The sequence below is a fragment of the Coturnix japonica genome, chromosome 1 (genome assembly GCF_054131305.1).
Source record: "Coturnix japonica strain WE chromosome 1, WE-NBRP24, whole genome shotgun sequence".
NCBI lineage: Eukaryota > Metazoa > Chordata > Aves > Galliformes > Phasianidae > Coturnix > Coturnix japonica.
The window spans coordinates 109187857-109211560 of NC_140663.1; the positions used below are offsets into that span (position 1 = coordinate 109187857).

Consider the following 23704-nt stretch of genomic DNA (forward strand, 5'->3'; position numbering starts at 1 on the left):
AATAACGCTTTCATTAATTTGGGTAGGAACCAATAATGTGGCAGCAGGGGTACGAGTGCATACACTACCGGAATGTGAACACACTGAACACTTTTCTCAGGACTTAACTGAGCTCACATTATTCTAGAGCACAGTTTTCAACCAAGTTCAGTGCACCTATTTTTTTCTAATGCTTAAGAGAACTTTGAAAGACATGCTGTCATTCTCTGCCCTTCAATAAAGCTTCAACTAAAAAGGGTAAGAATCAAAGTGTTTTTTATTCAAATTGCCAATTATTATGGAGTAGGGACTGAAATTGAGAAAATACTCAGGAAACTAGGAAAATAAATTAGAAGATTAACCTTCTTCTGGAGATGTGGAGATTGGAACAGCTGTCAGATCATTAATTACATAATCAAACATCCTTCCTTCTTTGGCATACCTCTTCAGTACAGGAATACAGTCTTCAATTAGAACCTAAAAGAATGAAAAACTGTAATTAATCCTCAAAACACGCAGGAACTGGCCTGCAAAAAGGAACAAACATGGATTCACAGGAACTAAGCAAGGAATAAAGAGCAAAATTAGAAATGGATTTAACTTCAACTTTTTATGTCATTATGAAGAGGAGTAATAGATATAGGAATAGTGAGAAGCGCAAATGGGACTCAATTTCCTAGCTTGGACTTCTAGGTAGCCACTGTCCTGCTGAATGGTAACACTTCCAGTCTCCTAACACAGTAGTAAAATAAGGCATTTGTATGAAGGGTCATTGACTCATGTAAAGTAGCATGTGACTTCTCAGTTAAATTTTACTATGCATTTTTTAATTCACACCTTCAACATCATATTTATGAGAATATTAAAGAGCAGGAATGAAAACAGAACAGAACAAGAAGATGTCAGATCACATCAATAAAAAGATGTCAGATGCAGCACAGAAGACTGCATGCATTTATATACTAAGAGGGAAGTGGTAGGATTTTCTCTGAAAACTAAAAAAAAAAAATGAAACTGTTTTTATTTTTTAAAGACATAGATATTCTCAATAGTGAAGGACAACCTAACTTAAATACACATTTCTTCTCTGATCTTCATAACAATTTAGGGAATTATATTTAACACCGCATCCTTACCGCTATTTCCTCTTCATTTATAAGTTATGGCAACAGACAAATCTCATATTTCACATTCCTTCCAGGTATACATAATTATTTTAATAATAAGTTGAAAGTGAAGAGTTAAAATAATGCATGCTTTCGATACAAATTCCACTGACAGCTATCAACATTTAGGAATTTCATTAGAAAAATGAAAATTTTTCTAATTCTTCTTCCCCAAATTAAGAAAGATCCATCTCCCAGCCTCAATGTCCCATTTGAAACATTACTTTCAACGAAGGCGAATCAAAAAATACCTGATAGCACTCTCCTTTCAGATTGTCTAAGACATCTCCGCATGTTTTACGCATGTACTTTTTACACCCGTCGATCACCATTTGGTCAATGTTTGAAGACAGTTAAGGAATCCAGAATTTGAGAAATAATACAGGAAAATTTCATTTTCTTCAAGAAAAAAAACCAACTCTCAAAAAGGTGAAATTTACAAAGGAATAATAAGTTGTGGTTATGTCTCACAATACCCAAGCTTACATATTTGACCCCAAATTCAGATAGAGGGTCAAAAAGCACTTATTTTTGTTTTTAAACAGTATTTATGGCATATTAAATTACCATTACTGTTAAAGCTCCAGGCTCACAGGAAAGAAATTTCAATTCAGACCATCTCCTCACGCAAATTAGAGTCTGGTAGTTGTACTTCATGATAAAACATGCAGACGGCACAACGGTGAAACAACCAGTCATTTGTCAAAGGATATCTCTACCATAGTAACCATCTTTGGCTTCAGTTTGACTATCTCATACAGAATACCCCCATCACCACCTCCAAGGATCAGCACTTCTTTGCCAGTGTAGTCTTCCTTTCCACTGCCCATTATGGCTCGAGTATATGCCAGGTCACTTTCTGCCAGATCTGAATGGAAGGAAGAGAAAGAGTTGGACAGAAACATCTTTAATTCTTTTGATTAATCCCCAGTTGATACAGTACAGATCAATATATGAGTAGCTACAGAAAGAACCTAGCTGAGACACTTCAGATACAAGGAGACTGATGATTTAGCAGGACTAATGAAATCCTCCTCTGAATTCCATACAGGACTTCTGCAGTCCTCAACACAAATCTAAGAGTGGCTACATCAACATTACAAAGTACTGTGTGCCAAGACAAGCATATCTGCAGCACAGAATAGCCTGTACTCAGGACTTGATATCTACACTTGATACACTTCAGTGGGTTTTTACCTTAAATTAATGCAACAAAAGACAACCAGGAGATTTTTGGAAGCACCCTCAGAACCCCAACTAAAAAGATCAAACTAGATGCACCCTTGTAGATCCCTGCACAGAAGAATAAGTATGACCATTAATATTTAACTGTTGGAGGGCCCTCAAGCTTGACTTCTGCTGACTTGCTCACTAGTACTTTCAAAACAAGCAATAACTTTCCTGGCTGTAATAAGAAATCTAAACTACAAGAGCAAAGCAATGATGTGCACTCTACAACTTCCTGAAGGGAGGTTGTGACAAGGAGGGGCTTGGCCTCTTCTCCCAGGCAACAAAAACAGGACCTGAGGAAATGGCCGAAAGTTGTATCAGATGAGGTTTAGACTGGACATAAGAAGGAACTTTTTCTTTCATAGAGTAGTCAGGCACTGGAATGGCCTGCCCAGGGAGGTGGTGGAGTCGCCATCCCTGGCAGTGTTCAAGAGGTGTCTGGATAGCGAGCTAGGAGTTAAGGTTTAGTGGTTTTCTGTAGGTATGGTAAAGGGAGGACAGTTGGACTAGATGATCTTGTAGGTCCTTTCCAACCTTGTGATTCTATGATTCTGTGTGCTGTTATACCAAGCACATCCTAATATTGTGCCTGCCAATCAGTATTTAGTTTATAATTGCACAATAACAGAATGACAATGACAGATCATTGTTTTAAAATTCTGTGGAAGGTAAATAAGTAATGGCACACTTCTCTTTCTATGAGGCATGCTGTGACAACATTCAAAGAAAACCTAATTTCCATATGAAACACAAATGAAAATTTCTGGCCAGGAGTGTGGAATACTTAATTTGGCAATTCAGATACAATTCTAACAGAATTAAAGAATACTCTGCAGATGAATTCAGTATTAACAACACTCACAGCTGCCATCTGCACAGAATTCTGTAAGTCCCCCTGACAGCTGGTGATAGCTACATTGAATGGTTAGAGGTATTTCTGGTGATTTCAAAAGCTATATTCAAAAGTCTTAATTACTCAGCCTCAAATCAGCTGTCCTAAACCTAGACATGAACATCCCCCATTTACCTTAGTCAGTACATTTAAACATAATTACAAAGGGATTTAACAAAGCATCCTTGATGCCTAGTCTCCATAGCAAATAGCATCCTTATGTGGCTTAAAAGAACAGTAACCCATATTCTCTCAGGTTCACTTTCAAAAATACAGGGAACAGCAGGCAGAGAGTACTTTATAAACAGAACCTCTCACAAAAGCTGGGTCACCCTTCTTATTAACTTGGAAGTTCACCTTAGCATTCCGGAGAAGAAAGAGGCAAAATAAGTTCAACAACACAGCAGTTAAATGGGATACAGCTGTTCTAGCTGATCTCACTGAGGAAATAATTCCAGCATCATAAAGAATAGAGCAGCAGGATTACCACCCCACACACCAGTTTCCACTTCCGCATGCTCCTTGAGAATTCCACTGTTGCTTTGAATACTGATAAAGTACTTTGTTTTACTGTCAAAGAGAAGCCCTTGAGAGATTGCCGTCACAACAAACAATAAAAGATTAAATGAATGAAGTGATTGAAGAAGCTGTGGTAGAGAACACTAACTTCAGTTCTCCTGTGGTACTTTCCAAAGGAAGAAAAATACTTTTGAAAGAGCAGATACCTTTATCTGTACTTTAGCTTTTACATCTGATCACACTTTCTGATTTAAGTATTTTATATACAGAGACAGATATGCACACACATATGTACACAAGACTTAGCTTCCTCTACCAGAACCTTAACCCTCACTAATCCATTAGAACTGACATAGTAAGAGCGAAAACACTCTCTACAATTTCACCTGGAATATCCTCCACTGAGACAATACTTACTAACATCCCCACTGAGAATAAGAATATTCCCAAACTGTTTTGAATGCAGAATTTTAATGTTCTGAAAGGGTGAATCTTCATCATAAACAACTTCATCTATGTCGTACTCTACCAAGCGTCCATCAGCTGTGGGCCAGTATCTATCGATGACACCTCCTCTCAAAATGGTTGGCAATCTAGAAAGAGAGAAGAGGGAAAAAAAAATAAATCACCAAACATGAGAATTATTATTTATTTCCTCTTAACAACCACTGGTTTCTATGTAATAAATATAATAAGTAAATAGTACTTACAAGAGTAAACAAGAAAATTTGCAAGATTTAATGCTGACGGGGTTTAACAAACCCATGAGCTATATGTTATATATACAAAATTTGCTAAGGTACCAATGAAATATCGGTGGTCATTCTTCATGTACAACTAAGTTCTACAAAGTGCACATGAATACACCTCAAAGAGAGGAGACTTACATAATGCTGCCTCTGCAGAAGAATCAGTTTGTGACCAAAAATTGACACAATACAAAAATCAGAATGCAACCAAAAAAAAATACCCCACAAAAAATGACAAAATCTCTTCCCATCTTTAGCTCAGCTAAGAATGCTATTTCTTTGAGATTAGTGAGTCTCACCCTTCTAAAGTTGTACTGAGAGACATTTTAAACATACATGGAAACATAAAAGTGAACTACAACAGTGCTTCAAACTGAGCCAGGCCTGCAATGTTTAAGCACAATCCTTGATATTCACATATGTGACATCTCAGCTGCCAGATTGTTGTATTTTTTAAATGTGTTTCCAAAGCACCTACACAAACAGGTTGCTTTGTGTTTAATCTTTTTTCTTTTCCTTTTTCTTTTAATTCTAACATAAGTATGATTGAAATCAGTATTAAGACCTAAAAAGACAAAATATATTTGAAATGGTAGTGAATAATTAAAATTACCGAATTCTGTTTTATTCAATTTCCCCACCCCACCCCACACTCTAGATAACTAAGTCTTTTTCAGGGGAAGGTGCAGGAGAAAATCAGACAGACAAGCTTCTTGCAAATTCACTACAGATTCTCAGTGTACACAGCAGAAATAATTTGTACCTTCAGTAAACCACGCGATGGCAGCATATGTTGAAAAAGCAATAGCATCTATTCACAAGACTAAAGAAAGAGGTAGAAAGAACAATTTCCTGCAGCACGAGTTCTGTTAGAGATCATGTGTAATCCAGAAGGATGCAAAAGAAACTTTAATAAACTGAGGGACGTGTTACAAGACCCAGTTCAGAATCTGTCCAAAGAAATTCACCTTCCTATACTAAGGAAACAAAACTAACCTAGATCGCTTCAGATCGACCATTTCCTGACCTATTTTTAACAAGTTCACATAATAGGAATTCTACAGATTCCCAGCATAGTATGCCAATATTAAAGTGTCCTCCAAGAGACAGCATTTCCCCAACACAAACATACACTAGTCTCCCATAACCTTCAGACCTTTTTCTGCAATAGTACTGCATAGTTGTTTTTCCATTTAGCAGTTTGCTCCTTGGTGTTAGGGTATCTTGCTGATTTTATATTGTTCCTTAACTTTTGTTAAAATCATTTCCAGGTCTCTTTATCTATTTTTTAAGGCACCTGCTGCATCATCCAGCCAATTCACATCTGCAGCAAGAGCTCCTTATGTTTCAAGGCGCTGGTCACTATGAAGACATGAAAGTGTGGTATACCCTTTCCAGACCAGTGGGAAACACCAGTGGGAAATGTGTTCTGAGTGGTAGTCTAATAATAGTAATGTCTCCACCGTTTGATACGTAACCTTGTATTTAAGTAAACCAAAATGAGAGAAGACTTGCAAAGGCATAACATGTTATTATCTGCCTTCAGTAGTGTTATAAAAATTGTTACGAACATTTACATCTTCTTAAGAGGGTCACAGGCACACACACTTCCATGGCTGGCTACCCATTCTTAAACACAGCTCCATTGGATAAAGCTGAATAATCCTGCTCCGGCTGCTGGGACCAAGCCATGTGAGACAGCGTTGAGAGAGGGCCTCCACCTTGGTTCTGGCTCGTGCTTTTGCATGAGCTAAGCTGCAGCTGTGCCTGCCCACATCTTTTGCCATTCTTGACCTGCAGCATGGCACTATCAGCCACCCACCCCAGCCCTTCCAGCCCCAATCAGGAGCTCTGGGACTGGATCTTGTAGATAACATTCATGCCCTGCCCTGGCCTGCTGCCACCCTTGGCTCCCTAGCTCTTCCAAGACAGAGTGGCACTTGCCTTCTGTTGCATTTTTTCCCACCAATTCATGCAATTGTTGCAGAAAACAATAAAAGAAATAATTCTTGCCCAAGTAACAACACCGAATGTCGAGTTTAACATGAGAAAACTCAGTGTATTTAATCCTGCAATAAAACAGTTTCAAAATATTTGGGGAATAACATACACAAAAATTCATACTCCAGGCTACTTATTCACAGCAGCATAGCAAAGCATAATTTATTGTCTTTAGCAACCAAGACACACATGGAAGTATATACACAAACTTACCGTTTTACCCTTTTCAGATTGCCATGAAAAAATTCTTTCATTCTTTCTTCTACTTTGTTAAGAAGCTGAAAAAACAGCAAACAAAACAAAAGAGGTAGAAGCGATCACTTGATGTACATCTTTTAAATTAGACAAGGTAGAAGACAATAATAAGAAACACCAGTAGTGACAGACTTTGCAACATAACATTAGAAGCCCATGAATAATTATCTGCCCTGGCTTCATTAGTTGCAAGCGAATGCATACTGTTAACAGCTGTCACTGCATTTAACCATTTCGTTTAACAGCCAGAACACTCAGACCCAACCTAAAGAGGGAGCACAAGAACCCTGGAACATTTCAACCTCCTCCAGATTCCCAACTCTGAATTTCACGTCAGGGAAGAAGCAATTATTTTTCTCCCTGGGAAAGAAGTTTTAGAACAAAGGCTGCCCATCTCCCATATCAGATAATAAAATGATACACTAGTACACCATGTGTTGGGTTGAACGTCCCTTCTCTCTCTCCTCTGTATACAGGAAGAGAACTGAATGCTATAACAAGGCTACTATGTTTCTGAAACTTGTATAGCAGAGAACGGGAGGCCCAGTACATGCAAATGTGTGCACACTCATACATATATGTAATTACAGCAGGCACTACTCCTCCGCATCTGTGAATGCTATGATAGCTATTATAGAATGAGTATGGATATTAGAAAATATTTTACCAAGATATACTTTATAGACATGAAGAAAAAAGGGGTTCCCCATGCAGTTTGCTAAGCCTAATAATAATAATAAAAAACCCTACTACCTGATCAGTTTCCTCTCTTCCTTTTGTATGATCACTGTAGCTCTGCAGGTCCACCAACACTAATCCATGAGGGTGAATTCTCAAATTGGCAAAACTACAAAATAAAGACAGACTGCGATTATGACTTTATTAATAAAAATGAGAAGAAAGTCCAAAATTCATAGTTCAATTCAGAATGGCCAGCAAGAGTATGCTGTACGTTGGTTCCTGCACTGGGAAGGAAGAAGACAAAAAGAACAGAATGGTTACGAGGAAATTACGTGCCATACACTTCTTGGAAAGATGACCGTGAGAAGCATCTGACTTCCCTCAAGACTCATGAATAGGTCTTGCCTAATCAAAGATGTTTTTATACAGCACACACATTTCCACTATGATTTCCCTACCTATCTGTACCTTTGCACCAACTTAATGACCTTCCCTATATTTCACTGATTGTCCACTAGGTGTCTTCTCTACAAGTACTATAGATTAGAGACTAAAAAATGCAAACATTACAATAACACTAAACTCACTGAAAAGCCATTAAGTATGTACTGCTCTGACATCATCACCAGGAAATTACACCTGTGTAAATTAACACAGTTTGTCCTGATGAAAGGATGCACAGAAAATAGCCAAGAAATAACATGCATCATCTTGTTCTTTGTGTTGGTTTTTTTTTGGGACTGTTCAACAAAACTGCATCTAACATGAAAGCGCAGATGAAACAAAGGAGTGTCACTGAATTCCTCTGTGTAGCAAAATGGCACCCTCCGATATTCATCAACACTCACTGAACACCAATGGGGATAAAACTGCAGATGTGAGCACAGACAGGTGGTGGGTGGTGTGAGCAGGGTGAGGTAGTGACACTGCAAAGCCACCATTCACTGAGTCCAACTGTTACTCTCGCTGGGGCAACAGGGAACTGACACCCAATTTGGACACCTCTTTCAAGGTAGACAGCAGACTGGAGTGATGCAGTGGGCCAGTAATTCATGTTCTGAGGGTCCAGCTGGTAATACCGTCTCTCAGACAGTAAATGTGCATTAAATTGAAAAAACCTTCAAAGAAATTGCTGAGAAGGACAATGGGATTCTGGCTGATGATAAACTTAACATGATCCAGAGCGTGCTTGCAGCCCTAAAGGCTAATGATATCCTGCGCTCCATCAGACAAGGTACTGTAGGGTGAGATGATGGTCTCCCTCTCTTCTGCCTTTGTGAAGCCCTCTCCTAGAGTACTGCGTCCAAGCCTGGGACCTCCAACGTAGGAGACATGTCGAGCTTTTGGGGAGCCAAAAAGATGATGCAAGGGCTAAAGCACCTCTCCTGTGAAGGAACTGGGCTTGTTAAGCCTGGAAAAGAGAAGGCTGCAGAGATACCTCACTGAAGCCTTCCAATATTTAAAAGGAGTTTATAAACATGAGAGACAGGACAAGGGGAGGTGGTTTTAAACAAAAGGAAGAGATGTGTACATTTAGATGTCAGGAGGATGTTTTTAATGATACAGTGGTGAGGTGCTGGAACAGGTTGCCCAGTGGGGTGGTGGGATACCCTATCCCTACAGGTGTTTAAGGCCAGGCTGGATGGGGTCCCCGGCAGCCTGATCTAGTACTTGATCTAACAGCTGGCATCTCTGCCTGCAGCAGGAAGCTTGGAACCTGATGGTCCTTGAGGTCCTCTCCAATGAGAGATTCTGTAATATGATTCTATTACATGAAACTGATGCACATTCATATTGGTTATCCACTATATATCCACTTATTTGGAAATCCAGGGAAAAATGTTGACAAACCAGTAAAGACTACGACACAGTAGTTAAACAGTGCAAGTAGGCATTCAGAAAAGCAATGAGACCAGAGAACTGAGGCAGTATCACAGACTCACAGAATTGTAGGTGTTGGAAGGGACCTATAGAGATCATCGAGTCCTGCCAAAGTAGGTTCCCTATAGCAGGTCGCACAAGTTGGCATCCAAGCAGGACTTGAGTATCTCCAGAGAAGGAGACTCCACAACCCCCCTGGGCAGCTTGTTCCAGTGCTCCATCACCCTCAGTGTAAAGAAGTTCTTGCACACATATCAGCAGACCAAGGCTGAACACACAGACTTAATAGCTGAAACAAGGACACAGCAAAAGCTACTTTGCTTCTGTTTCCCTTCACTTGTCTAATGACCACAACATGTGAATGAAGGTTTTCAGCAACAGCTCTTACTGTAATGATAGAGGACAGGGTGTTATGGAACAGTAATAATACAGTTTCAGTATCATATCTCTGAAATCACAGCAAACTTTGCGGTCTGAATGACAAAATATCTCCAAAAATTAAGGTTTTAATCACAAGAATCCCCTATCCTTCCTGTCTCTTAGAAAAAATAATTCCTAGTTTTCATAGCTTGCCAGTATTTTCATAAAATGAATGTGAAAAAACTCAAAACCAAGGATCCTCTCCTTTCCACTAGGGTACAAAGTCTACATGTAGGTCCTAACATCCCACCTGCACAAATCTACAGCAGTACCTACGCTTTTTGTGCTTGCAAGGAAATGGATTGTGATCACAGAAACACTTTTATTGAGGCTTCCTAATACTAGCTCTTGCCTGCATTATATTTCTCAAAACAACAGGGAACATCAGATGTTAAGAAATAATTGTTTGAAACCAGGAAAGGTTTTGGATGAACTTATGAACATCTGAACTTAAAAAGAACCAGCAGGAGAGATCAACATATTCTAAGCCAAATCACATACCCTGCCTCAGCTACTTGAATGTGGAGTAAGAAATACTACAATCCTGCATATTCAACCTTTTTTGTTTTTTTTCCTACAGATAAAAAATGGATAGACAGACAGGTACCTATAGCATCCCTCTTCACTCCATCAATGCTTCAATCTGTTGAAAGACTAACTTTGAGCCCAGACATAGCAGTAAAGTAAATGAAGAATACCTTGCCAAGGAAATTGCCACCTGTCAAATTACCCACGAGGGCAGAAAAAAAGAACTTGTTTATAATAGGAAATCCCCAAACAATATCATCAACAACAAAAATATTATCAAGACTATGACATACAGGAGACTGCTATCTCACTTTTAAAGACGTTCCTTATCTTAATTACAACCTACTTTAGAAACATGAAGGAATTAAGCAACCACACTCTTTCATTGTGTGATTGTTTCTGTTCTTTTTTTGTTTGTTTGTTTTACAAAGGAAGGAAACTAAAACAATGAAAGCTACCACCGTTTTGAAGTGTTACTGATTCCCAGCAGTTGCTTCCAACTGCTCTTCAGCCCATTTTCACACTCTAGGTAACTGAACGAATAAAATGCCACATTTTCAGCTGGCACAGAGTTGAGGAATGCCCATCCTGCTCCTTTAGAAGGCGCTGAGTGGCACAGCAGTTAGCTAAGCAATATGGTCAGAGAAGGTAAAAACACCTAACCCTCCCTTCCTGGTGTTAACATATTCATCACAATCGTCTCAGTGACAAAGCTTCAACTGGTTAAACCTTGCACTGTTGTGACAATGAATTCAAATACCTTTCTCCAAAAAAAGAACTCAGAACAGAGAAGATTAAGATGGATGAGTGAATAGGGGAAAGTCACTGCCTTTGTAAAAGAGTCTTGTAGAAACACCGGCTCAGGATTACAGGTTTTGTGAGATTTTAAAAGAGCTTTCAGGTGCAAAGGGACAAAAAGAGGGATCAGGGAAGTGTTTGAGTAGATGATGTGGGTCAGGAAGACTAAAGGACAATAAACACCCTTGCAGCTGTGAGTACTGTTCTGAGTGCATGTACAAGTAGTGACATTATCAAAATACAGTATTGGCTCTTGAACGATCTGCTTACTCTGGCTTCATTTTATTATTTTTTTTTTTACATCTTAAGATGTAATGGGCCTCATTACTCCATATGAAGTACTATATACATTCAGCAAAATAAAGACTTCACATTCATATCTTTAAAAAAAACCTTCCCAGACTAAACCAGAGCGACACTTCAATGGAAGACCCTTAAATGAAAACAAGCTACTTATAATGCTCCCAAAAATATGTATGCAGTTTCAATAAGCAACGTGAAAATATATCTCGGGAAAACAAAACTGCTGAGATCCCAAAACCTCTTGGAACTGTAGCTAGCATGTTACCATTTCACAGTGCAGCACTTCATCAAAGGCGTTGGCCAAGGACAGAAAAGCACTCACACCACTGTAGACAATGACCTGACTGGCTAAAAAGAGCAATTTCCTGAACAACTTAAGAGTGTGAATGGGTATTTCACTCACAGTTTTGTTTGACAACCTGATTACTAAAATGCTTTCAAATGAGCTTCCCTCAATTAGTTTGATGTGAGGTTTGTTATGACCTGCCCCTCTGGCCAACAGGGGTAAATCTAACAGACCAGGTAGGAACGACTTTGGCTTGCTAAACCTCAAAGGAGGAATATCTGTTGCTTTGGTAATGCTGACTGGAAAGCACGGCACAATCCCCGAATAAACTAATTCATTTAGCAGTGCTAGCCCCTCACAGAGCTGTTCACACAGTATTTCGTCAGAGACAAGCAGCTGTGCCCACATCTGAACAATCTGTAACAGGGCATGGTACAGGCTATTGGGGTTATGAGCACAGGTGTTGAACTGTAAGCACTCAAACGAAATATTACTATCCAATATCAAATATACATTCTTCCTGGGGTTAGTACCCAGCTTACGTTAGTTGCACATTTGACTTGCTCAGTCATCCCTGGTTGATTAGAAAATGCATATGCATGTACACCCTCACATCACTTCCTCACACAGCAGAGTTGTGCATCTTTTGTGCTTGAGCAATCTAGCTAAGCTCCCTGCCACTTGCTAGGGAAACTTCATACCTTGCATCCTTACAGAAGTCATAAGTGAGAACTGCAACTTCAGTCATGTTATCTACCCTCCATCACAATTTTTATCCTGCTTTTCTGCTATACATACTATTTAATTTCCAGAAAGTCCTCACTTTAAAGGGAAAGAAGTCTGCATTCCGAGACTATTTTCACACTAACTGTATCAGACAGCATGTTTCCTATTTTAGTTCTTTTAGAGTAGCATTAAAAACTTGCAATAATTTTAAAGTCTCAAAAAAGCAGACAAAATTGCTAGCATTAAAATAAAGCCCATGTGGTTGCCATCAAACCCTTTCACATATAACTAGTTCTTTTTGCCATTCATTAAATATTTGCTTCTGCTGTGCTGTGTTTCTGACCTGTCCAGCCTCCTGTTGTTTACATCTGGATTTGTTTCAGCTAACTGAAAGCATATCACGTTATGTTAGTGGAAATACGCTTTTTAAGGCTGCCCTAGAAGAAGCATATACAACTTCTGTAAGGAATCTAAAATACCACATGACCCAAAGAAACAAAAATGCTGAGGCCCCAAAACTTACAGAGAGTTCTCCTGCTGTACCCAAGTCAGTGTTTGTTCAGCGTGGCTGTCAAAGCACAGAAAAATGTATTTCACTCACACTACAATGAGTTGAACAGCCAAAGACAGTAATTTTAGACTGCAATAACCATTATTTATTGATTTATAAATAGAATTGCACTAAGAATCACTTGAAACATGAAGCCTCCTCTTAATATTTAGCTCTTCCATAGTAGTGTTCTTCCTTATTCAGCTTTATTATATTTAGGATGATCTCCTGAACTGCTCCTCTTTGTAGTGCAGCAATTTCCAGACCTGTGCCATATTACACTTTTTATTTGAGCATTTATTTAATAACTACAGGGTTAAGCAGTTTTACTTGTCAGTGTAACTTTAAGCTGACAACATCTGTACACAATTAAGCATTAACATCACTACAGTGGCTTATATACAGATGAAGATCAAAAAACTTGGACAGTTGACCACTGTCCTGGTAGGGAGCAGGGAGGTGAGGCAACTTCTACATTGAGTGCTAAATCCAACACGCCGAATGAAGAGTGGTAGAGCAAGTCAGCACGGTGAGTTGAAAAGATTAATGCTGCTAGTCAAAGACATGTCTGGCACATTATGCTATTGAACAAAACAACCAATAATCAACTGGTTGCATTCAGTCTGGAAGGCTGAAGGAGATGAACTCTGAGAATAGGAAGGGCCCAACCACGCTTACCCTTAACTCCACTTCTCTCCTTTTGAGTGAGGTTTCTCCTTCAGCTAATCAACTGCCTTCTCAAAGCAAGAGTAGCACTACAGGTCACCAGGGAAGTATTTTGTTATCATAAGGCTGACCCCTTGTGTACCTGACACACAAGGAGAAGTGTAAAGTCCCGACCTGGGCTGGAATAACCTCAGGCACCAGCACATACTGGGAGCTGCCTGAGAGCTCTGCAGAGAAGGACCTAGGAGTTTTAATGGACAACCAACTTGAGTATGCCCTTGCAGTCAGAAAGGGTAACAATATCCTTAGCTGCAGTAGGTAAAACATCAGCAGCAGTTCAAGAGCTTCAAGTTCAAGCTTCCCCTCTATTCCACTGTGACTGGTGAGGCAAAACCTGGAGTGCAGAATCCAGTTCTTGGGCTCCTCAGTAGAAGACAATTACTGGAAAGAGTTCAACAAAGGGAACAAAGATGAAGAAATTGGAGTCCCTATCCCATGAGGAGAGGTTGAGGGAACTGCAACCGTTCAGTCCAACATAAAGGAGGCTTAAGGGGATCTCAATGTCTATAAACACCCGAAGGGAGGGTGCAATGAAGATAAAGCCCCGCTCTTTCCAGTGGTGCTCAGTGCCAGGAAAGGAGGCAATGAACAGAAACTGTAACACAGGAGGTTCCCCCTGAACACCAGCAAACACTTCTGCGTTGTACAGGTGCCAGAGAACTGGCATAGGCTGCCATGAGAGGCTGTGGAGTCTCCTACTTGAACAGCAGAGGAAACCACGTGGATATGGTTTTGGGTACCCAGCACAAGCAGCCAATGGACCAGTTCAACTGCTCTGATAACCACATTAGAAGATGGCGCAGATAACATTCTCAACAGTATTCTGCATCATTTTAGTCATTTCACACAGAACTGGTGAAAGAAGCCTCCTTTACCTGCACCCTATAACAAATATTTTTCTTCCTTTCTTAGATGTTAAGTACAGACAGACAGGAAACAAAAAGGAAAATCCACTCACCTGCCATTTTTTTTGATGTAGGTTGCTAAATAACCATGATCTTCCCAATTATGAACTGTTTCTGTCATTCCCTGCTCCTGAAAAACGGGCTGTAGAGCTTTAAGAACGGCATTACAATCAGCTGCAACATAGAACAGACAAGGAAATAATCATTGAGGATTATCTAATTAAATCAATTTTTTTTGTCATTGTTCATTTGTTTCCTCTCTTTATATAAATGCTGAACAGTATTCACCAGCAACATGACACACTACTATTCCATTGAGCTCTGTCTGAGCAACTGCTTTCAAGCTTATAGTTGATCTTGCAAAAGACAGAAGAAAAACCAGCACAGAACAAGCTATCTTGCATTTCCCAATCCATGCAAGTTTTCTTCTAGTTTACGGAGACTCCAAAGTTTTTATCCCTTTGCAAAAAAAAAAAAAAGTCTTAATCTACAATTGCCAGAATTGTAGTTCTATGTCTATTATTACTGGTCAACTGCTGTATATAAAGACAATCCAAGTTTTATTCATGTAATTAGTTTTATTACTTAAGAAGCCCAACAACAATCACAACAACCACCACAACCCACAATCCCACAAAGAAACAGCAGCACTGAGAAGAAGCCTGGTAGTTAACTTACCCTGGCTTAAGGCACTGAAAACTGAATAGAGCAAGCTGCCCTATCTAAATAGTGGTCATTTTCTCTTCCACTCCTTTAACCAACAAAGGGGGAAAAGAAACCTCCAATGCACCACACAGCTGACTCACAGCACACAGCATTGTTAAATAAATACTAATTCAGATTAAAATGGAAACAAAGATGCATTTACTTCCACCTTGACATGTGTAAAGACCTACAGTTTCTTTCCTGGAAAGTGACTGGTAAGAATTTGGAATGCATGTTATTTTGAGAACAGTAGGATGAGAAAGATCATTGCTTTTCCAAGTGTGTTTAATTCATGTGAGTGACTTGAAGAGTTACAGAACAAAAACATCATGAAAAAAAAAAATCATTTCACCATTTCCACAACTCACACCAGCCTTTAACCTAATAACCAACTGGAGGAATTGGTATCATGAGCCATTCTCACAAAGATATGGTCAGGCAACCCTTCCATCTCACAAGCAGATTAAGACCCCAGGGAGAAATGTCATTTTCCTATCACCCAGGGCAATACAGATTCACATGCACAACCTTCAAGATGGTATGAAAAAAATCCATTTGGAAGTAACCAGAGATTTCTTCAAAAACAAGCTGATGCTTTATACATATAGATATTTCTTCAGTTAAAAGATGCTGATGTTAGAAGCCATGAGTCAGGTTGTTTTCTTTTAGCATATAGAAATATTTTTATTAATACTTTAAGTGCTCCATTCAAACATATATCCCAAAACCAAGCTGAGATTAATCAGCTGTTTAGAGTTGACTACAGAAATTAATCAATGATCTGGTAAAGCTGCACCTACCAGAACTGAAACTAAGCTAGTGCGACTGTCACAGCAGTAAGCATGTCAGTGAGAAGCACAGACAGCTGCAGTGAGGTGAGTATAATCATTTTGCTTCGTATGCACAAAAGACTAAGCCATGATAGCTATATAAAATGCAAGTATCACACAGATCTAAAGTAACTGAGGAATTACTGGCTTTAGCTACTTGCAGACAGTTTTCAACCTAGTCACCACCTTTAGCTATGCATTTTTGCCAGTGATGAACAAGAGCCTGCATGCTCCTGCTCATAATAACCTGCAGCTACAGAGGTTAACTTTAGGCTGGTCTCTCTTCAGTAGTGCATGGGGACAGGACTAGGGGTAATGGGATGAAACTACAGCATAGGAAGTTCCATACAAATGTGCACAAGGTCTTCTTCACATTGAGGGTGACGGAGCACTGGAACAGGCTGCCCAGGGAGGTGGTGGAGTCTCCTTCTCTGGAGATATTCAAGACCCACCTGGACACCTACCTGTGTGACGTGGTGTAGGGAGCCTGCTTTGGCAGGGGGGTTGGACACGATGATCTCTAGAGGTCCCTTCCAACCCCTACAATGCTGTGATTCTGTGACTTACTGTGCCTACTGCTGAAGGGCAGCACCTCATTGTGCTCACATTTCCTGGTTGGTCTTGAGAAACATTCAGTAATCATCACTGAATGTCAACAGGTGCCATTTCTTTCTACACAGAGAAATTCAAAGACACACCTTTGCCTCAATCATACTTCTGTGTGAGACACCATTGTGTCAGACTGTCTTTCTGCTGCCACCTAGCCACAAAATGTAATGGGATATAGGTGAGAAGGTTCAACACTTACTGCCCTGCCACTAACATTTGCATCTGATATTATGGGCCAACACTATACAGTGAGAGGCATTACTTTAGGAGCAGCCTTTGTATCTTGGAAGTAAGTGTCACCTCTAAAATGTTCCTGATGTGTGCTAAAATCACCTCATCTAGCATAAGCAAAGAACCAGACAAATTGGAAGTCTGATTACAGTAACCTATGTATCCGCTATCTATTAAGACCACACTGTTAACTGTTTTTCATCAGACAGAAATGGAGGTAAAAGCACCTTTAATTTTCCTTAAGCATTAAGTCTAGAGCAAGCCAATTCCTTAATATGCTGCCAAGAATACTTATGAGAAGCAAAAAGGCTCTGCTCTTACTGTTCATACTGCCCGACCTTTCATTTATATTCTGAGATATTTACCTCCTGTCTTTAATGTCTTACTCATTAGCTTCCCATTAATTGTTAATTCTAATTAACAGAAAACAAGTACAATTAGAGAGCGGTGAATAATTTAACACTCTGTCAGTCAGTAAGCAGACCCACTGATGATCTGTACCCTCAATGAGGGAGCATCTGCAAGGTCTGCTATCACCAAGAAGTTTTTTCTTCCCTACCCTGCTGTAAAATGCAAATGAACTGTACCATCACATTTTTGTTCTTGATATTCAGCCTCAAAAAGGTAACATGATGAGGGCACAACAAGCAAAGTTTCTCTACTTAATAACTGTGCCTCCAGCAATAATAGATGACATAGTCAAGCCAACATATTTTAGGGATGTAACCACAAGAGAAAGTCAAGTCCTAAACCGGTCCCTAGTGCAGCTTTGCACTGGGAAGAAGAGAAAGGTTTCTCCCCCCCTTGCCCACTTCTCATTCACCATTTGTTTTGCTTTCCCTACTCCTTTATCATCTGCACAATCCATGTTCTTTAATGCTGTTCTGGTATGACACAGACAGTAACTTCAATAATGCATGCCATATCCTTCCAGGCCAGCAAACAAGCATGAAACCCCACATAGAACTAGTACGTAACTGACTCCTAGACCACTTCACTTCTGCAGCTCCTGTAAGACGCCAAATGAGCTGCAAAAGAGACTCACTAGAAGAACTGGTATTCATACCCATTCATCTTTCAGCAACCCAAAGGATTCCTGTTGGACATGCTTTGGCAGAGACCGCAGGATAAGTCATCACATTTTCCCGCTCCATGAAGATACTAATCCCTCACAAGCTGCTCATCATTCTACAGCAGATTTCTTTGCTAAGCAGCCAGGCACAACTTCTTCCTATTATGTGATTAACTTTACGAAGTTAAAATAACATGCTCTTTCATCAGGTCTCCTTTTGGTTATACCACACAAGGTTTGCCTTGGAGGGCTAATTAATTAATCCAAAGTTGGGAGACTCCTTTTAAGGCATCAGCGGTTGCTTGAAGGCATCACAAAGCTTCAGGAATCTCAAGATCTCTCCCCCAAATCCACTTGCCACCACCTCACTCCAAACTCAGATATGCTCTAACAAGTGTTAAATGAATGAAGTACAATGGTGATAAAACCACTAGGAAGAGACTAAATTAACATCTTGATGCTGATTCCAAGTAGGTTGCTCTTCTTTGCAAGCATGTGTACTATTCAGGAACAAAGGAGGCAAATCCAGGTTACCAAGTATGAAATACTGTTTAAAATATTTGGTATTTGCCAGAAGGAATGAGAAGACCCAGCATTTCAGCTCTACGGAACAGAAACAATAACACTTCATAGAAGATTTGTGAGATACATAGTTCTCAAGAGTTAGTGACCAATCAGTTCAAGTCAGACAGTTTTGGCAACCCAAAGAATATTAAGAATATTCACCTCATAACCCTGACTTTGAACCCTTTCCTATAGGGAACAAGAACATAAAATCAGTTAAACAATGCAATACGTTAAAGCACTCTCATACGCTTTTGTATTTTCCCCTTGGTAGCTAAACTCTTAATAGAGAGGTGAAGAGAAATCAAATGAAATTAAGCACTTCATTAAGAATGCACTGAGAATTGCATACTATTAGCATATCCGGCATTTTCTACTTAAGACAGCAGCCTCAGTGGCTGGCACCTTGTTACTGTTCAGAGCAATGCAAACTCATCAGTTCATATATTACACTATCAGGCTGTGCAAGTCTTGAATTCACATGTGGGCACTCTACCTGAAAATTCCAGTTCTATAAGGTGTCATTGGCCAAGCAAACAAACAGAAGCAAGGTGGGAGAGTGATGAATACAGCACTGAGAGAAGGCTGCAGCTTTTAGTCTGATCAGGTCCCACCATCAGCTGAAGAGAACAGTAGCAGCAGACTGGCTAAGTGTACCACAATGGAGCAAGGCCACTGCTGCTCACTGGAAGCCCAGGCACCAGGTTTAGAAGTTCTCACTTACATATAGGATCTGAGACGTTTTTCCAATGTCAACATGATATCTCAGTCATGTTCCTTCACCTAAAGCCTGTAGAATTAAAGGGTAACTACAGCTATAAACAGTGACTACAAGCAAGTCAAGCTATACTGTGCTACAAAGCAACGCATGAACTTGCAAGTACCTCTACTTAAGAACCACAATTAATATCCATCAAGTGCATCCAAATGTCCCTTTGGAAATTATTCATGAAGTCTAACAGAAACAAAGAAACGCTCTCAAAGGACTGAAGGCTCTTAGTAGAATTCACCCCTTACCCTTCCCTAAAATATACCATTCCATCAGTTCAGGTTGCCAAGAGAAATACACACAAAACATTCCCGTGAGGTTCTAAATCTCTCTACAAGACACTAGAAGCTTTTAAGGCTATTTGTTGATTTTTCTTGGACCACATTTTTCTCCCTCTTTACTTAACTAGCATATTCCCCTGCCCCCTCTATACACCTCCCCCCTCCCCCATACTCAACTCTCCTATCCACTAGATTTCTGTAGAAGTTAAAAGCAAAATGATTCCGCCCTTGCCACACACAACCCACAGTCACTTAACACCTTTTCCCTAAAGCATCCAATTGATCAGGGGCTCAACTCGAGATGTTGTCCTTCTGTTGAGTAATGCCAACCTAAGACTGTGTTGTCAAACAGAGCACTCCCATTTTTCCCTCATTTCTATATTCTTGCCTGTTCCATTACACTAGCAGCATCATCTCATGATCTAGAGATATATTTTTAAAGAGGTAATGCTAACATAAAGGAGAGCAAGCAGGAAGGGTGAATTAGTACTTCACCAGTGATGTAACCACCAGCCCTTGGGGCAAGACTGTATTTCACTTGAGGTTTGACTTTCCAACCAAAAACCAAACCCACAGCTCTTCATGCAACCCTCTGGGGCACAACCAGTCCAGGTGGTTACCCGAGAACTGAAGAATCTCATTAAATGAATCCAAGGCTCTATGATTTGGATTCATTTAATTCACGAACAATAGAGCAGCAGGAATTCCAGAGAACTCTCACATCCACATCATAGCATGTTATTAAAGTAAATCAACGCAACCTTTTAGCTTGTAACTAAGTCAGATTTAATATTCCCTTACAGTCTTCTGTCAACTGCTGCTTATGGAGCAACTGTTAGTACAAAACAACTTGCAAGTGACTTACCTGGCTATCAGCAAATCTCAATTGAGACAGTCAAAGGTCAGAACTCCACTAGGAGCTCTTGGCAGTGCAAAAGTGACGAGGGAGATGAGGGAAGAATTCTACATACCACCACACTATCAGTTCTTCCATAATAATCTCACCACAACAATAAAATAACACTTTAATGCAAAGCTAGGTACTAAACCAGTATGTTAACTGAATTCATTTTCTTGTTTGATTAATTGAGCACCTGGATACAGGGGGTTTCTTTATCTTTTTCTTAACCAGGGGCTGCATATTGATTCACACAGTCTCACAGTCTCATGCAGGTTGGAAGGGACCTTAGAGATCATCGAGTCCAACCCCCGGGATTCGAGCCTCCTGCGTAGCAAAGCAGCACTTCTACCACTTGCGCCACAGGGGGGATTCGAATTCCTTCACACTCAGCCCAGAGTACTTCCCCAAGTAACATAACTGGGACATTCAGAAGATCAGAGCCTCATTGAAGGAATTTTACTTTTTAGAGGCTTTCAGTGGTAAGGAAGGATAACTCCTATCAACCAGCTGAGGATGCATCTGTCTCAGGGATTGTTACAAATACAGCCACACACTTGAGTAGAGGCTGTTTTACTAAACCATGCATAACCACTGAGAGAAGGCTTAAAACATATCACTTACATGAAGCAATTGAGCCTTGTTAAACTTGAGCCTGGCCACCCATCCCTACCCACTTGATTACGTGACATAAATCTAGTGGAGCTGAAAGTAACACCATGTACACAGTCACTGCAATACACTGTGATCCTGTGGCTATCTCTGGAAGAAGGTAATCAACCCCCACAAAAGCATCCCAGAAAATGCACACCCACGCAAAAAGAAAAGCACTCAAGCTCTCCTATAGACCAGTGCCGTCTGAGCTTATTTATTACAGTCATCATAAATAAAAATCAAGAAAGTAGAAGTAGCATTTTGCTATAACAATGGCTGACTACAGCAGAGCCAGCAAAGTCAAGGTTAAAATATTTGTAGCATGTCTGAATCTGAAACAAGCCGAGGAATAAGAATGAAGACAAAGAACCTCCCAGAACCTCCCTTGATCATCTTTGCATAAGCATTTGATAATCGTCTCCGATGACAGAAAGGAGTTACTCAGCAAGTCAGGCATTGCAAGCAAACTTTACCTGCCTAATTTACTACACCAGCACAGGATTCCTGCTTGCAGATTCACCATCTAAAAAACTCACCACTGATGATTCCTGACCACAATATGCTAATTAATTTTAAAGAGAATGCATCAAAAAACACACAGCTTTTCCCTCCTTACATAACAGCAAAGCTGCTAGTAGCCCTTATTGCTGGATACATTTTAAAGGGAGTGTTTTCAACTAGCTACTAAACTACTGTTTTTTTGCTAAGCAACATGAGTTCTCTAAGAACATTCCACTAGAAAGAAAATTGATCTTAAGACACCAAATTCTGATAGCCCAGATAACCCTGAACTAAAAACTTCAGCACTGCCCCTACAGAAACAGGCAAAAGCAGAAGGAATAAACTGCTGGATTACTACATCTTTTACAGGCACTTGGTGCCAACACACAGATTCACTTTGATATTGATAATATAAAATGGAAGACACGTTTACAGGTCTTAAAAGCACTGTGACACTGGGAAAGTCACATTGCTCTTTTAGTAATTAAACTAGAAAAAAACTTTATGAAATAAAATGTTACCTTCTTTCTCATTGCTTCATTTTGTGAGATTATGTTTTTTCCACGTTGTAGAAATTCATTGTTGTTCAACAGAAGAAACAGTTGTGCATGAGACATGAAATAGACCACTAAGACTCAGAACCCAGACTCCCCTAAGATTTGCTGCTTGGTCATACTGAATTCTGCAGGAGAAGGCTGTTTTTCATTAAGCTTCCTATAACTCCGTATCCCAACAGATCATTGTTGTGCCCCGGTGGCGCAGTGGTAGCAATGCCGCGTTGCAACACCGGAGACCCTGGGTTCGAATCCCCCTGTGGCGCAAGTGGTAGAAGTGCCGCTCTGCTACACAGAGGCTCGAATCCCGGGGGGTTGGACTCGATGATCTATAAGGTCCCTTCCAACCCGCACGAGACTGTGAGACTATGATACTGTGATCGTTGCTGGGGTATTTGCAAACCAACATTTTTCATACCTCAAGTCTGAGTACAGAGGTGGCATGCTGAAGTATTTACAAGCTCCAAGACTTCCTTCATCTGACACAGATCAAACCTTCATGTCCACATGGGTGGTTTTAACAACTCAGCTCTGCTAGCTACATTTGTCTCTACCGGTATCTTGTAAACTTAAGTCCATCAACTGGTATACAAAGTCTGTTTGCATTTTAAACATTATCACTTGTTGAAACATCTGTAGCCCTTCCACCTAAAAACTGAGTAAAAATGAAATTCATAAGAGAATTTCTGCATGTTCAAGCAATGCCAGCTATCCACTTATTAATCACCTGGAACCCAACTATAACAGAATGACAGAATGACCCGGGTTGGAAGGGACCTCAAGGATCATGTAGTTCCAACCCCCCTGCCTGGCAGGGCCACCAAACATACACATTTACTAGATCAGGTTGCCCAGGGCCCCGTCCAACCTGGCCTTGAACACCTCCAAGGACGGGGCATCCACAACCTCCCTGGGCAGCCTGTTCCAGGGCCTAACCACTCTCCTAGTGAAGAACTTCCCCCTAAACTGTCTTCCAGAAATGCATGAAGCAAGGTGACAAGAACTACTCATCCTATTCTCTAGTTCCAAGAAGGGGGAAAAAAAACCTGCTGCTATGCATAATGCATTTGCTATGTAAAAGTCACAGAAGCTTACCTCAAAAAGAAATACCCATGTCAAAAGCAGCCCTCACTTCCTGTGTGAATTTGTTCCATGGCCTCAAACTGAACCCTCAGGGAGAACATCTCTCATGCTGTATCCTTCACATGGGAGAGATGCTTCATGCCCTAGCAACCAGACATTAAATTCTTTACATCGCATGAGAGATTCAGATACAAGTTCCTCTCATAGAATATTTTATTCTTGAGCACTGAGAACGAACAAAAGCAGCGAATGAGTTTACAGTAATCCATGCTGCTAAAAATAGGAAGCTTCCATTCCTATGTAAAGGCCTCCTGACAGGTAGAGCAGGCCCATCCCTGGCCCCAGCCTGTAGGAACAA

At 40.2% G+C, this 23704-nt stretch overlaps 1 protein-coding gene across 1 annotated transcript in view; it reads right to left on the reverse strand.

Moving 5' to 3' along the window:
* The window catches only part of SMS (spermine synthase), a 45926-nt gene that overhangs the window by 16259 nt on the left and 5963 nt on the right, over positions 1-23704 (reverse strand). Inside the window, exons 2-8 of the mRNA XM_085549962.1 lie at positions 14649-14769; positions 7545-7638; positions 6750-6814; positions 4204-4379; positions 1857-2013; positions 1397-1484; positions 342-456 (exon numbers count right to left, since the gene is read on the reverse strand). Of these exons, the coding sequence (XP_085406088.1) occupies positions 342-456; positions 1397-1484; positions 1857-2013; positions 4204-4379; positions 6750-6814; positions 7545-7638; positions 14649-14769 (816 nt within the window). The remainder of the gene's footprint in view (positions 1-341; positions 457-1396; positions 1485-1856; positions 2014-4203; positions 4380-6749; positions 6815-7544; positions 7639-14648; positions 14770-23704) is intronic.